The sequence below is a fragment of the Erpetoichthys calabaricus genome, chromosome 8 (genome assembly GCF_900747795.2).
Source record: "Erpetoichthys calabaricus chromosome 8, fErpCal1.3, whole genome shotgun sequence".
NCBI classification, from domain to species: Eukaryota; Metazoa; Chordata; class Cladistia; order Polypteriformes; family Polypteridae; genus Erpetoichthys; species Erpetoichthys calabaricus.
Genome location: NC_041401.2, coordinates 75,792,554 through 75,810,102, shown reverse-complemented (window position 1 = coordinate 75,810,102; position 17,549 = coordinate 75,792,554). Strand labels below are relative to the sequence as shown.

At 40.1% G+C, this 17,549-nt stretch overlaps 1 protein-coding gene across 1 annotated transcript in view; it reads right to left on the bottom strand.

Annotated features, from left to right (window-relative positions):
• The window catches only part of galnt17 (polypeptide N-acetylgalactosaminyltransferase 17), a 138,640-nt gene that overhangs the window by 75,584 nt on the left and 45,507 nt on the right, over positions 1-17,549 (bottom strand). The window contains exon 6 of the mRNA XM_028806818.2: positions 17,113-17,230. Coding sequence (XP_028662651.2) covers positions 17,113-17,230 — 118 coding nt within the window. The remainder of the gene's footprint in view (positions 1-17,112; positions 17,231-17,549) is intronic.

Sequence of the window (17,549 nt, the reverse complement as noted above, 5' to 3'; positions counted from 1 at the left end):
ATATTGTTCCTCCACTCTCTGAACTTATTTAACAATGGGGCAAGAGCAGTACAGGGAACAAGGCAGGGACCAACCATTGAAAATTGTTAGTAAATTAGAAAGGATGCTCACACATGCGTGCCGAAGAATAAAAAGTGAAAAATACCAGGATACTAATGTATCAATGTAATTGATAACTCACCTGCATTTCTACCAAGCAGCTCATAGTTCAACCAAAATTGATGAATGGCATAGGCAAATGAACTGAGAAAGAGCAAACTATCACTTTTCAGTAATCTTAAATTTGATCACATCTTCCTTCAAATGCCACTTTCAGATGACCACACCCACTACATACTGTCCGCCCTTGGCCCCGCCTCTGAATTAGAGTTGTCTGGCAAACAAAACTCTTGACTACTGTAGCTGTGTAATGTAAAGAGGATTTGAACTAACTAGACAAAAACAGCAGCATAAAGATCAGCTATAGTCATGACTTATGGATTTTTGACTATGTAGAATTTGATTGTCCACCTAATTTTCTGGCACCACTTTGTTTCGACAATATCACCATTTTTGTTACATGATCACTCTACAGTTTTATTTATTCATTTTGAAAGCAGGAATCTTCTTTTTTGTGAATTTTTTTATCATCATGGCCGCATTGTTTTTAGCAACAATGCTCCCAATTGCCCCCACGTGGTTGCCATAAGTGCTATGCATGGATTTCATTATTCTGATATTAGTGCTTGGATGAACATATGGCATGTCTGAAAGATTAGAAAGGAGTAGGATCAGGAAAAAAAAAAACATTTCTAAGGGTGAATTAACCAAGTCATCTCAAAAACAAGCCCATATTTCTTATTAGGAAGAACTATTACAGAGAAAACAGAACCAAAATCTAAATAAAAAATACATTTCTGAAAGTTCAAACACTAATCTGAAGTCATTACCCCAGCCAAAAAAAAAAAGTTCTGTGCAGTTCTTTTATCTTTATCCTAAAGATTTGTACCACCATCTTAAATAGCATCAGAAGCATGACATAAGTCTGTCTATTATGAGTAGTAAAGACCAGGAGATAGAGATGAATCTTTCTGGGAGAAAGGTACAATTGAAATCAAGAACAAGGAGGTATCGAATAACAGAAAAATTAAGGAGGCCAGCAAACTTGCAAGTCTGGAGAAAGATGGAGTTGTCTGTCAGAAAGTGAGCCGAATTCTGCAACCAAGAACAGACATGTACTAACACAGCATGGATTTATGTTTTTATACCAGAAGGACTAAGAGAGTACGGAGACATTTACTGGCATCCATCCTTCTAAATATCGGAAATGTTTTGGCTGTGTTTTGTTTCCCTTGACCTTAAGTTTTTTGAAGTTTTGCATATTTGTGTTTGGTGTGGGCGGCACGGTGGAGCAGTGGTAGTGCTGCTGCCTCGCAGTTAGGGGACCCGGGTTTGCTTCCCGGGTCCTCCCTGCATGGAGTTTGCATGTTCTCCCTGTGTTTGTGTGGGTTTCTTCCGGGCACTCCGGTTTCCTCCCACAGTCCAAAGACATGCAGGTTAGGTGGATTGGCAATCCTAAATTGTGCTTGGTGTGTGTGTGTGTGTGCCCTGTGGTTGGGCTGGCGCCCTGTCCGGGGTTTGTTTCCTGCCTTGCACCCTGTGTTGGCTGGGATTGGCTCCAGCAGACCCCCGTGACCCTGTAGTTAGGATATAGCTGGTTGGATGATGGATGGATGTTTTGTTCAACGATCTTTTCTGGCTTTGTATCCTTGCTGTTCTCTGGCTGTGCTTTTTCCCTATCATCTCATGGCCCTGAAGTTTTTTTTTTTGCTTTTATCATAATTGGTAGACTTGCTATGAAGAAATGAATTGGTAAATGAAATAGTTATTAGAACAACAAAGATCGATTGTATTGCATAGGGTTTATTTACAGGGGATGCCAAAAAGAGGCAAAATATAAATATGCCTTGATGGGTAGCTAAACATGATAATTGCAGAGGAAACATAAACCACACAGGGCAGCTTAGGATGATGGCTTGTGACTGATATAAAGTCAGTGTATGGCTTCAGCAGCTTAATGCCAATGGGTAGACCGAGACCTGCAATCCACACTGAAACTGTGTCTTGTATAATGTCTAATTCTGGGATTGTATTTTTGGCAAAAAAAACGTGTTTTTCTTTTTTTTTTAAGTTTTGCTTATTGGGTCTTGTCTTTTTGTTAAATGATCTTTTCTGCTGTTCTCTGACTGGTTTTCCCCCCATTTCTTGGTTCTGGAGTTACCAAATTTTCAAGCCTGTCTTTTCCAAAAGTGGTTGAACAGCCATGAAGAAATTAATTAGTAAATGAAGTGGTTATTGGTGAGGGTAACAAATACAAAGATAATTGTCATGTAGAGGGATTATTTATTGAGCAACCCAAAAATGAACAAAACGTCATCGTAGAAGTCACAGAAGTGCTTGACTGGCCTCTTCCTATTGAAAAGGACAATATGTCACTACTTGGATAGGACCAAGAAAATGTCATGTTTCACAGAGAAGTTAATGGCATCTTTGTTCTTGTACTTGAGAAGATGATGATGTAGAGTAAGTGGACATACTGTAGATGTTTCAGTCCATTGGTTGTATAATTTGCAAAGATCATGGACCATTCCACTATCGATTGACCTGCCAAACTAACCAGTCATGCTAACTAGTCTCCACACATTCATAAAGTTTCCAACTGATATCATCTCTGGATATGAGAATGTTAACAGTAATTTAACAGTAACTTTTATTTGTGTACCTGCAACAGCAGGACTATCCCTTCGTCTATTTTAATATGAAATCACTGGCATCAAACTGGCAATAAAAATGTTTTTTATCATTTGTAAACGGAAGCTCAAGTCACACTGTGCTCCTTTGACTTGCATCTACTGACTATGGGTAGTCCCTGCTGGGCTTTCATTGCAGCATTATTAACCCACAGTTCCAGTTTCTCTTTGTACATTGCTTAGCATTTCTTAAACATGTTCACATATTTGCTCTGCTTGATTTTCTTCCTCTTTCTGCTGGTTACACATTTAGGTACATTTTTGCAGGCTCTTTTAATTTAGGGGTTATTGTTTGGGTCAAATTTGGCATGGCTATATTTTCATATAATTTTATACATGCAGAAATAACTGCCATGGATTAGGTGATGTTCCTTGTTCTGTGACGACTTCCCAGTTAGTACAATAAAAATTGTCCTGAAGTGTTCCAATCACCTCTGGAGACCAGCTTCTAACTTCCACCTTTCTAGCCCTTACCTGTCTCTCCTGCTGCTGAAAGGATGATATAAGATGGATTATATTGTGATCTGAGCTCCCTAGCTCTAAGTTGTCCTCACGACGTAAGCACTAGCCTAGTTACCATAACATTAATTGAGCCAGGTGTCAGTGAGGGTGTTGGAAACTTGACGTATTCCCTGAAGTCTGGCAGATGGTCATGCAGAGTGTAGAGATTAAAGTCTTTTCTGCATCCGGAGTTTTCACCTTGGCTTGCATTATAAGTTTATAAATAGAATAACAGTAGCCTTCATGTCAGCAGATTGAGCGATGTCAGGAACATAAGGTCTCATTTGGCGTATTTCTCATGACTTTTAGTATGTGTGAGATTAAGGACAAACAATTCAAAGAAATGTGTGTAGGCCTGGTGATCAGAGTAACATAATATTGGCTTGAAGTTCTGGTTTTGGTTTATTCTCACTGGACTAAAGCTCTCCAAATCAAGAGCTGAATTGGGAGCTGTTGTTGGTAGTGAGGAGATGACGGTAACAACAGGTGAAACAGAACTCAAACTGCAGTTTGCCTCAACTACCAAGATTAGCAGACCTCCAGAAATGGATTACCACAAAACTAAGCTAAATTTTGTTCTACTTCTGCTTCCAAAAAAGGACATTGTCATCTGCATTTCCAGAGGAAGTGACAACATGATTACTTGTGCTACTCTAGGGCAACACCACTGAGGCTTGTGACCTGTTCACGTCAGTCAGCCCAGTTGCATTTTACAAACTATCGCATAGGAAAAAATATTGTTAACCTCCAGATCATTTTAGTTAGCAGAATTCAACTGGGACAAGTGATGGTTTAGTTAACAATAAGCAGCATGGGCTTAAAATATCTATATACAAGGGTGCTTCGCCCCCTGCTCGCTTCGCTCGCCTACCCCCGGCGTTTTGAACCCGTGCCCGCTGGGCAGCCGTAGTTTCAGACGTGCGTTGTAGGAGCTTGCGTTGTTTTCAATCCGTGCTTGCCCTGCTTCTGTGGTTTGAGACGCGAGTTGTAGGCGTATATCCGTCAGTCGAGCTCGTTCGGTTTGAACCCGTGTCTGCTTTGCATCCGCAGTTTCAGATGGTGGGTCGCGTTCGGCGTTTTGTACGATCCCAAGCAGCACATTATTCCTAACTTCACTCCGCAGTAGTGCCACGCACAATATGGCGGCAACGCCTGCGCCTTCCGTATTATGTCGGGTTTTACCATGCTGTGTAGGCGCCTTTGCCTTTTGTACTTTCCCGCGGCTTCCGACGCGCGATGTAGGCGCCTGCACCTTCCGGGTCTGCCTCCGCTGTGTGGTGTGGACGTTTAACTGTCGTTTTTTCTGCTTTTATATTCTGTATCTCGCTGTGCATGTGTTTCGTGCCTAGGTTTTTTTGAAGCTGTTGCATTCCAGTTTTCATCATCTGTAACCTGCTCTCCATGTGTTTGGCCCCGTTCTTTAACCTCTTTATGACGTTTTACTTTGTTTCCTACTCTGTCTTTTATTTCTGACCTCGCTTTATCCTGCTTGCGGCATGTCAGACGGTTCGTAGTCTCTCCCGTTTCGCTCTGGGGCGGGGGGGCTTTGTGTGGCGCCTGCGCACTATGTCTCCTGCGTCCACGGGCAGGTCCCTGCGTCCATATCTGGTTTACCATTCTTGGTTAGTAATATGGATTGAAACTCTACATGGTGTAATTTCAACACTACATTTGTTTACTCACACTCAATTAGCATTCAAGAAACTTTATTATTTGAAAATCTTATAAAATTTAATTGTGCAAAAAAGTGCAAAACTTTGAATTGCTTTAATATGACAAATACATGTGAGGAAGGAAAAGCAAAAGATTACAGCAAACAAATGTTCATCATGGTTGAACTGATACAAACCAAGAACAGGTTGTATATATCAAACACATGTAAGGTGGCACCAGAAAGCACTTAATGCTCATGCACACAGAAAACCAACACACCCACACTGTTTTACATTCACAACAAATTTGCTTGAGAGTGCATAAGCAGAAGATTACAGCAAACAGAACTTCATCCTGCACAACACAACGCTGCAGGATCTCATTGGAATAAGCAATCACAGTTGTGTCAATCTAACATATCAGGTCACACTAATAGTTTTTCATTCACTTTTTCAATATTGGTTGTGAGGTCATATGTCATTTTTTTCCCCACTGTTGAATGACTGGTACAGCCAGTGCTAGATACTTTCCTGTGCTGCATTCAGAGTTGCCTTCTCTGGCCATATTTTGATGCTGTTGGACAAAACTCAACCATTGGTGTTGTGATACTGAAGAGACTGCAAGAAACTCTGACAGGAACTATACAACAAACTAATGGAGTCAGTCTGCCTAGTTTCCAGAGAAAATACTACATAAGATAAAATGAAAACAAACTGCAGTTTGCATGAGTCTCCTATCTTAGCGTCCTTCTGGAAATAAATAAGTGCAAATCTAAACCATACCTGCTTCTGCTGCTGTTTTGCACTGCATACAACTATGGCCCATTTGGGCTGTTAATGTGACTCAGTCACACAGCTTCTTTCGTTTCCATTAGGCCCATTTACTATTTTATGAACTGGGGCACCTTAAAGAAATACTCCACCCAAAAATTATGTATTTTTTGTATATTACTTACCCCATTGTTGTGATGTGAAATTTTGCATACAAGTTATTAAATATTTTGTATGACTTTATTTGTAACTTAGGCAGAGCAATGTAATATTAGTGTTACATTAGTGAGAAGCATTTGTGTTTACCCTCCCCCCCCCCCTTTTAGGAATGGGTCTCTTTGAATTTTACAATAGGGTTGGGGGGGAAGTGCCTCAAACCAGTTTGACAATTGTTTCTCTGCTAAAGTCTCTCAGTCAACCTCCACACAAAGCCAGGCTGCCTAACTGCCAAGCTTTACCTCAACAAATGGTTTTGGGGGCAGGTGTGAAGGTGTTCTGTTCCCCCCATTGGTCTGAAGTACGGTTGTTTGGAACTGTCTTGTATCAGAAGCCTTTATGTACTATGACGCCCTATTGATTCTAGGGGTTGGACAGAAAATCTATAAATTTGCTTGCTTCACCTCGCTCTCTCTCTCTTACCAAACTGCTGAATGACCATCACACACCATGAACTGAAAAGGACAACACAATGAAGAGCACAACTCGGCAGCCATATTGAGACAGGCATGCGGCCTGTTCTGAAGAAAGCTGACCTCAAATGACGCCTTAACTAGAGACATTTTAAGTAACTAACAAGTCTGTGTGCCGCCTGAAACTACACATCACCATTTAATCAGGTTGTATGGTTGCCAAAATTCAAATGTACTTTGCATATTGTTATTATTTATGAATATTATCAATAATACATTGTTTAAATTGTAACGTAACTCCTGCTTGTTTTTTACTACACCTAATTGCCTGAGGTAATAAATGTAGAAGGGAAGGTGGGGAGAAGTTATATGGTACAATACCTTAGAAACAGTGGTAAGTCTGTGAGATTTGAGGCATTCTGACAAAGGCTACATATTAATAATACAAAAAGGGAAAAGTAAAATATTGCTCTACCAAGACAAAACACCCATGTAGGGATGGCTGAAAACAAATTTAATCTCATGTTTTCATGCAGAGTGAAGAGAAAACAGTTTATATAATATAACAGAAAAGATGCCAATAGTGACCAATGTTGTAAAATGGCAAACAATGTGAAAGACATCCATGAAAAAAACAAAACAAATCTCACATTACTCATGTCACAAAATCCACATGCCCATCATGCAGTCATATACTCAAAACATGTAAACCCCTTGCTTTTTTGCTAAAATATAGTTTAATACTTACTTACAGTATGATCAGCACACATCATAAACATTAAACTAAAGGATGGCCTTTTTGAATTGCACACAAGACTCTTGATTAACAAGTGAGAGGGTGAGGTGGGTCTTCAAGTCAAGAAACCATTCCCATGAGGCTTTAGGTTTCCTGTTTATGAGATGCATGATTAGTCAGTTAGCAATGACTACTCTCATTGGCTGTAAAATCGAAGGCCCTTCCTCGCCCATCTGTGTCCTAGCCCAGATCATTTTGGCAGTAATGCTGCACAAGAACACTGCCAAAAATCAAGTGACTTTTGTATAAAACGTCTGCAAAATGTATCACTTGTGCTCAAAATGTAATGCAAACTTACAAAATTCCTGCTGCTTGCACACAGAGGTTTGGCAGTAATCTAAGTCCATAAATGTCAGCCTGTATTGTCACACTGGCTCCAGCTCCCAAAAGCAGGTACCAAGTACCCACAACTTTTATTGTGCAAGCAGCAGGTCTTCAGAGTGGTGAGGGGAATCATACTAAGCTTTCTGACCTTTGAACTCTCATTACAACATTAATTAAGTTGCATTATAAATCCTGCACCTTTTAATAGGAAATTTATCACAGACAGACAGGGCAAGCTGCTAGACCTGCACACTTAAGAAATTTACCTGGCACATTTTTAAAGAATCTCAAGTTATAATTGACAGAGCAGCAGCCCAGTGGCCAATGCAGTGTTCCACTAAGCAAATAACACTACCAAAAGAAGAAAGAGTCAATAAGAACGTAGCAACTGAAGGTTCCTAGCTGGCACTCTGTTATGTCAGTGAATTGACTAGATTTGAGAAATAACCAAGAGAAAAACGAGAAACAGAAAAGGGTCAGGACCAGGAGATCAAAGACATGAACGATAAAACCAAAATGAGAGACAAAATCATAGTGAAGAATACAGGACAAAAAGATCAGGACCAGGAAAAAATTCCAAAGACCTTTAGAAAGAGCGTAACAAACAAAGGTTTTGTATCTGCAACTCAGATTAGGAAGCAATTTTTTAGATGGCCTTTAATCCCATCTTGTCGTTCCCCAAAGGTTGCGATCACAGACCACACTCCCCTAGCAACGAATGTGTCATTCCCGATGTCAGGAACAAAACATTGCAGTAATAATGTGAAATATAAAATCTCAGATGAAATGATACTTAAAATTAGATAACTTTTTACATGGTTGGAATATCCAAAAACGAATGTCATAATCTCAATCAGAAACCTCAAAAGCCCCAGAAACTACTGACTGATTTTGTAAACCCATGCAAAAAATGTATAAAAAAAATAAAAACAGCCCAATACACTAATACTCTCAGTATTTATTAAGAGCCCTAGCTACAGCAGGCAATTGTATAGCTGTTGCAAGTTACTACAATTATAGGAGATGTGGTAGACCCCAAACCTTTACCCTTTCCCTTTGTTTTGTTCATTATTTTCCTTATAGAGTCACTATATATATCTGATAGATCTGATAGCCAATTATTCTTCTACTTTAAACAGACCAGAATACCAGCCTCCCTGTGCCAGTGCAGCTCATGCATCACTTTCCAAATACTCAGCCTTCACTGGTAGCTGCTGCTTTGCCAAGTTCTGGCTCTTGTACAGACTACCAGCTGGAATACAAATGAGTCTGCCAGCCCAGCACTTTCAGGAGACGGTGGCCTTGTGAAGGACAAAGAATAATAGCGTCTGCCCTTTGAGTACTTCAAGCAGTGGACTGTATTCATTGGGACTTTTACTTCCAATATAAGCTCTTGGCATTTTAGTTTAGCAACCCAAGGGAGGAACAGGTCTGCTCTTAAAAAGGACACTGTCATCTGTTTTTCCAGAGAAAGTAACAGTGTGGTTACTTGTCCTGCTCTGATGTGATGCCATTTCAGTCACTTGCCTGTTACACACCAGAGAATGGGAAGAATATTCCCTTGTTAGCCTCGAGATCTTTTTAGTTATTGAAAATCAACAGTGACAAGGATCTAGTGATGCTCAAGTAATCAATAGGTGACACCATAAGTGTTTTGGTAAAGTTTCACATTCAAATTAACTGCATAAAATGTCTGTTGGTAGTGAAAGGAATAATATTGCAAACTGCCTGATTCATTTAGCACTCATTGGTGGTGGTGGTCATCATCATAGGTGCTAATGAGTAAAAGATATACAGTACATTGAATTCCAAGCTACACCAAACCTGCACAATAAAATGGAATGTTCTAATTCAGCTATGGCTGCCCAAACTCTCCAGCAGACGTGAGATTAACAACCATGTCAGGCAATGGAAACAACTTGGCTCTGCCACATCTTATTGGCTGAAAGCACACTGGGAAGGGTGAAAACCATAGTCACCTTTACATGTGGTGCACAACCATCACATGGTAGACAATTACATGAATTTGGTCAGTCTTTTTTGTTCGCACTTTTAAATATGACCCAAGGCAATAATGATCCTCTAAATCAAACTATTTGTGATCCTTTCTTATTCAGTACTATTTGTAAATGGTGACTAATGTACATACAGTTAGTTCCATAAATATTTGGACAGAGACAACTTTTTTCTAAGTTTGGTTCTGCACATTACCACAATGAATTTTAAATGAAACAACTCAGATGCAGTTGAAGTGCAGACTTTCAGCTTTAATTCAGTGGGGTGAACAAAACGATTGCATAAAAATGTGAGGCAACTAAAGCATTTTTTTAACACAATCCCTTCATTTCAGGGGCTCAAAAGTAATTGGACAATTGACTCAAAGGCTATTTCATGGGCAGGTGTGGGCAAGTCCGTCGTTATGTCATTATAAATTAAGCAGATAAAAGGCCTGGAGTTGATTTGAGGTGTGGTGCTTGCATGTGCAAGATTTTGCTGTGAACAGACAACATGCGGTCAAAGGAGCTCTCCATGCAGGTGAAAGAAGCCATCCTTAAGCTGCGAAAACAGAAAAAACCCATCCGAGAAATTGCTACAATGTTACGAGTGGCAAAATCTACAGTTTGGAACATCCTGAGAAAGAAAGCAAGCACTGGTGAACTCAGCAACGCAAAAAGACCTGGACGTCTACGGAAGACAACAGTGGTGGATGATCGCAGAATCATTTCCATGGTGAAGAGAAACCCCTTCACAACAGCCAACCAAGTGAACAACACTCTCCAGGGGGTAGGCGTATCGATATCCAAGTCTACCATAAAGAGAAGACTGCATGAAAGTAAATACAGAGGGTGCACTGCAAGGTGCAAGCCACTCATAAGCCTCAAGAATAGAAAGGCTAGATTGGACTTTGCTAAAGAACATCTAAAAAAGCCAGCACAGTTCTGGAAAAACATTCTTTGGACAGATGAAACCAAGATCAACCTCTACCAGAATGATGGCAAGAAAAAAGTATGGAGAAGGCGTGGAACAGCTCATTATCCAAAGCATACCACATCATCTGTAAAACACAGTGGAGGCAGTGTGATGGCTTGGGCGTGCATGGCTGCCAGTGGTACTGGGACACTAATGTTTATTGATGATGTGACACAGGACAGAAGCAGCCGAATGAATTCTGAGGTGTTCATAGACAGACGGTCTGCTCAAATCCAGCTAAATGCAGTCAAATTGATTGGGCGGTGTTTCATGATACAGATGGACAATGACCCAAAACATACAGCCAAAGCAACCCAGGAGTTTATTAAAGCAAAGAAGTGGAAAATTCTTGAATGGCCAAGTCAGTCACCTGATCTTAACCCAATTGAGGATGCATTTCACTTGTTGAAGACTAAACTTCAGACAGAAAGGCCCACAAACAAACAGCAACTGAAAGCCGCTGCAGTAAAGGCCTGGCAGAGCATTCAAAAGGAGGAAACCCAGCATCTGGTGATGTCCATGAGTTCAAGACTTCAGGCTGTCATTGCCAGCAAAGGGTTTTCAACCAAGTATTAAAAATGAACATTTTATTTCCAGTTATTTAATTTGTCCAATTACTTTTGAGCCCCTGAAATGAAGGGATTGTGTTAAAAAAATGCTTTAGTTGCCTCACATTTTTATGCAATCGTTTTGTTCACACCACTGAATTAAAGCTGAAAGTCTGCACTTCAACTGCATCTGAGTTGTTTCATTTAAAATTCATTGTGGTAATGTACAGAACCAAAATTAGAAAAAAGTTTTCTCTGTCCAAATATTTATGGACCTAACTGTATATCACGTGACGCAGTTTAAGAAAAATGCTAAGTTACATACCACGTTTCTCCTCAACTTTGATCTTTATCCCTGTTATTTCAGTGTTGATCCAATATCCAATTTTTCCATTAGCTTACATTTTAGAAGAAATAATATTTGTGAACATCACCGAGCTAATTGTACATTAGTCCAGATCTTCTGTGGTTATTAGGGGTTGTGCAACATTTTACAGTAATTTCCCTAGTTAGTAGATTACTAGAAAGCATAACAGCTCGGCAAGTGGCATTTTTGCCGCTCATTTTCAAACAACACTGCACCATATTCATAGTGAATATGAGACAATGCACTTAACAATACAATACACATTCCTATAAAGGGTATACAGTACATATTTAACACCCAGGCTGTTTCAACCTGCCATGCAAGTTAAAAGATGTCTGCCGTTTTAACTAAACATGCAACTTTGAGCTTAAAATTACTTTTAACAGACATTGGGACTGACTATTTAAATTCCAGTAATTATCAAAATTTTACAAAATCATATAATCACTATAGTGGGCTTACATTAACATTTGTGTTTACACTCAGCAAATCCTCTACTGTCTTGTTCACCACCATCAGTGACTTGATGATCCTACTCATTGCATTTGTTCCTGCTCCTGGCACGCTAAATAAAAGTTCTCCCAAGCTGGAAAAAGTGATGATGAGCATTGATTTGAATGGTGATAATAACTTATTTCGAACCAGGAATCATGGGTAAATGTTCAGAGAAAATCATTATACTTCGATTTCACTAAATTTTGCAATTATATCAGACTATTCAGATTAGTTCAAGAGCCTAATTTAAGTTATATGGTTATAGTTTATAGGGCTGCATAAGAAAATAAAATACATAAAAAGATGCTGTTCCCGTTACTATATACTGTATGTCATGTATTGTGACTTTGGATCAAACCTGTTACATCACAAAGTAGTCGTACCCACAGAAGCCAAATCAGCAGTGCAGAAAAATGAAAATTTAATAACGCTTTCAAAAAGAAAGCAAAAGCTTGAAATACAGTAAATGCATAATTGAGTTGTACAGAAGAAATGTATCTGAGGTCATGCCAGAACCTATATTTTTGACTGCCCTGTCTGACAACTTTTGTACGTGCCATCAGCTATTTATTTGTACAAGCCCTTCATTATTAAAATTGATATGAATTTGTTTTGCAATATCTCCAATTAAAACGCTATGAATCATAGGGTGTATTCTTCACCTCTGACCGTTTCATCTCATGTATAAACGGTGCGTACGCACAGAAATGTTGCGTACGAACCTTTCCACGCTCAAATCACGATGTATAAAACCTAAACTTGGCGTAAAGCCACGCACATTTCCACGGTAACTCATACCTTGGCGTACGCAATTTCTCCGCTCGGTTTTGCAGACTGGCGGCACCCAGCGTCAAAGCAGTGCTGCTGTTCCTGTGTGATCACCCTTTCTTAGATCCACATCCACGGCAGCGGCTTTATCAAATACGCTGAAATTAACCGCATATCGTTCATAAATTTAATGCATCTGATTGTAATTAACCTGTAACAATATAATGGTCCACAGAATGGTCAAACTACTGTTCCTGTGTGCTCATCCTTTCTTTCTTAGCTCCACATTCCTGACGCGGCTTTATAAATACACTGAAATTAACTGCATATTGTTTATTAGTGTAATGCATCTGATTGTAATTAACCTGTAGCAATATAATGGGCCAGGGAATAGCCATAGTATTCCAAATACCATAACTGCTTTAGCGTTGTTACGCTCACTACATCTTGTTCTTCTTTTTGCTGCTCCCGTTAAGGGTTGCCACTGCGGATCATCTTTTTCCATATTACTCTCACTGCACCACTCGGAGTATTTATATCACTGTATCTGAGTGTGAATCACAGCAGCAGATGATCGGAAAGAGAATTATCGGTATACAGTTTCAAGTACACACTACCTCAAGCATGGCAAAAAGCGTCAAAGCCTTTCCTGTACGGACCTCGCGTTTCAGAAACAGTTTCATCCCAAGAACTATAAACGCACTCAATCAGTCCATCAAGTGCTCCTTGTAGAACTGTGTATACTTATAAGTACAATCACCTCACTGTAAACTTACACTACAGTTATAATATTGCACAACCTGCGCTACTTTATAAAGCGCGTATGATGACAATATCATTTTTAAGATGAAATGCAGCAAAATATGTTGCTTATAGTATACAGATAAAACTTTAACTTCATTTAAATAATCTGTATTGTTAATAATTAAACATGTGAGGACACGGTGCCGCAGCGTATAGCTAGTTCACGGATAGCTCCTGCCTTGTGCTGTATTCTTGCTGGTGCTGACGCGACACTGGAAGGATAGACGAATGGAATAATTTAACATGTACTACGAAGATATTTCAATGTCCCTTTAAAGTTTTGAAGAATCGGCGTTCTAAGCTTACAAATGGCTTAACGTCTATTACAGAGCTGATTGTGTGGCGATTGGAGAAAGAAAAGTAAGGACAGAAATTGGAGGTTAGTACGTTTGAAAGAGACAGTACTTCTGTAATAAATTATTTCATCAAAGGTCGCACATGGCGCAGCAAGCCTCTTGCGTGAGATATGAACAATCACTGCGCCACCGTGTTCCCATGTTTAATAACATGCTTTCATTCCTATCATCATGAAAATGATATCACGTATACATCTCAGTATTTTAATTATTCAGAGAGCTGTAATATCTCGAATGTAATGCATTCTGTGTCCTGTTGGAGAAAGAGAAAGAACGGAAGCACGTAGTGATTCACACACATAGAGCACATAGAAGATAAAACACAGAACAAAGCATTTAACGTGCTACTTGAGAAACTAGTAAAATAAATGATTTTAACATGAAGTTTATGATGTTCTACTTTAATGGCAAAATAAACTACGTGATTAAAGTGGAAATTTCGAGATTAAAGTTGACATTTCGTGCTTTTTTCCCACTGTGTGCCTATGTTTTTTGTTTGTACCCTAATACGCTTTCATATGACACTCAGACGGTGGGCTACGACTTGCCTTTTCACGGCGACTTTGATATGTGATTTCTTTTTTATTTTGGGCACTGTGCGACTTTGTGAATTTGATCTTTCGAGTTTTTCCGACACTCTGTCACTCGATCAACTTTCTTTTGTTGATTATACCACTGTTTAAACCAACAAATAGTACGATTTTCCTTTGCCTCCACTTGGTATTCGCTGAAATTCTTATATTTTCCTCTGTGCTTTTCCCATTGTCTTTTCACAGAAGGCTATTTATATTGATTTGCATATTCAAAGAGGCGTAATTCTGGGAGGAGTTGGGGCGGGACAGAAGGCGCGTGCACGTGCGTTACTTTTCACGCTGATCGGGATTTATGTAGTGGAAGAACGTGAAAGTATGCGTGCGCACAGATTCCTGCATCTGGATTTTTCTGTGCGTACACACAATCCCGCTTTTGTGCTTACGCCATGTTATAGTGTGAGTTCTACGCACGGCGTTATACATGAGGACCCTGGTCTTAGTTTCTGGTTGCACCCTTTGTTTAAAATTTTTTTATTTTTAATAAATTTGCAAAAATCTCAAGTAAACTTTTTTCACGTTGTCATTATGGGGTGTTGTGTGTAGAATTCTGAGGAAAAAATGAATTTAATCCATTTTGGAATAAGGCTGTAACATAACAAAATGTGGAAAAAGTGATGCCCTGTGAATACTTTCCGGATGCACTGTACTAACTGGCAGACTGGCTTATTGAATACAGTACTAAATTACACCATTAATGATTTATTTATAGTGCCATTATATGGTAGACAGTTTTTGCATTCATTTTCACTTGAATTCAATTTTTTTTACAAAAGTATCAAATGCAAAAAGAAAGAAAGAAAGAAAGAAAGAAAGAAAGAAAGAAAGAAAGAAAGAAAGAAAGTGTGGAAACCAGCCTCGACACAGACAGACAGACACTGATGGTTCAAGCACACACACACATTTCTTGTACATTTTCCAACTATTTACAAAAACCGCACACAACCCGGTGCCCCTGCACTACACACCCTCAGTCCAGGCCTCTTCAGTTTCTTGCCTTCCTTCACCGCCTCCACTCCTCTCCTCCGAGCTTTGTCCTCTTCCACCTGACTCCAGCTGACAAGTGGAGGGAGGTGGCCCCTTTTAAGTCCACCAGGACGGGCTCCTGATGAGCTTCCTGTGGCAATTCCTGGTGTGGCAGAAGTGCCGCATGAGCACCCGGAAGCACTCGGGGTGTCCCTGGTTTTCCTTCCGCCAGCACCCCCGGGTGTGGCGGAAGTGCTGACGTCCAGGGCTTCTCAGGTATTCTGGGCGCCCCCTGGCGGTGACCACAGGCCCCTATAGGGTTGAGCTTCCATGCTCTGTTCCCGTGGCCACCATACCAACCAGGGCGTCTGCCCTCTCATGGTCCAGAGGAGACGTAAGTCCCTCTTCTGGTCCTTCCAGGTGTCCCGGCTGGGTACCGCCCCCAGCTGCCCGCCACAAAAGAAAGAAAGAAAGAAAGAAAGAAAGAAAGAAAGAAAGAAAGAAAGAAAGACTACCAGTACAGTTCAAATTTCCTTATTTTTTTCTGCAGTGTCCCGCCTCAAATGCTTATTTTTCTGAGAGAGTCATGCAGAAAAATTCAGCAGAAATGATTCCATTCAAAACATCTTCAATCAACTGCCATTCTTCGCTGACCAGTTGGCAGACGTCCTCCATGGTAAAGAATTTGAAATCATCATATATCTGGTGTTTACTGTATGTTTTCTTTATCAGTTCACATCTATTTGATTTGTTTTTATTAATTTTGCAGATTTAGGATAGATATCAAAGTCATAATGGATTTGAATCACTTGCAAAATGAAACACAGTGGAGCCTCAGTAGGCTGTATAGTCAAATGTAGGTGGTATGGATTTTATAATTCATTTTTACTATCAGCACATTCTTCTAGAATTGCACCAGGATTACCAACTGCCCCTCCATCCTCCCCCCAATACAGCTTCTATGGCAATGTGTAAAAATCATGAACAGAATTGTCAATACCATGGACTGATATGTGACTTCGAAATGCACATGCACCACTTTGAAACCCAGATATTTGCTGTGTGCTGAAGCAATGCAAACTGTGTTATGAGAAATTTGAAAATTTTAAAGTGAGAAGTCAAGCAAAATGGCACCTTTTATTGGCTAACTAAAAAGATTTATTACTTATCTTGTCTTATATATCTAAGTTATTCTGTTATATTAAGCTGTCAATATTATAATGAGATGATGTTGAAATATTTTCTTTTTGAAGTAAGAGAAGTGCAGGAGGGTGGCACAGTTGCACAGTGGTAGCACTGCTGCCTCGCAGTAAGGAGACCTGGTTTCCTTCCCGGGTCCTCCCTGCGTGGAGTTTGCATGTTCTCCCCGTGTCTGCGTGGGTTTCCTCCGGGTGCTCTGGTTTCCTCCCACAGTCCAAAGACATGCAGGTTAGGTGGATTGACGATTCTAAATTGGCCCTAGTGTGTGGTTGGTGTGTGGATGTGTGTGTGTGTCCTGCGGTGGGTTGGCGCCCTGCCCGGGATTGGTTCCCTGCCTTGTGCCCTGTGTTGGCTGGGATTGGCTCCAGCAGACCCCCGTGACCCTGTGTTCAGATTCAGCGGGTTGGAAAATGGATGGATGGATGGAGTGCAGGATGACAGAAGTCCAATTTTTGGCCGTGTATACTGTAAGTTATAAAAACACTATCTGGAGGTCCCAAGCTGTGAATTCCATGTCAGACAACAAAAATAAAAAATCTAATATACCCTAAATAGTAAGATGAAAATCAAAAAAGAAAACACCCACCTTGATGCCCAGCTCCACATTCTCACCTCCATATACATCCATTCCAGGGTCAAGCAAACCAATTTCTCCAAAAAATTTCCTGTTCACCACAAAGGAGCAGCCAATCATCGCTGGAGTCCTGTACAAGTAACAGAAGGAAAGTGAACTTTATAAAGGAAGGTGTTTTAAACCTCAGAGTTGTTGCCAGTTCATCACAGGGAAGACTCACACAACGTGTTTTGTAACCATCATCTAGAATAATCTGTGTAACATATTAAAATTGGAAGAAACTCAAAAACAGGTAAGCTATGCACTAAAACTGACCAGATTGGACCCAAGCCCAGGTCCCCAAAACTGTGAGATAGCAACCACAGCCAGATATTTTTGGGATTTCTGTCAAACAACAGGAAAAGCTGGCCGATCAAGTGTATCTTGAAGCAGCAGACTTTAGCTGCATA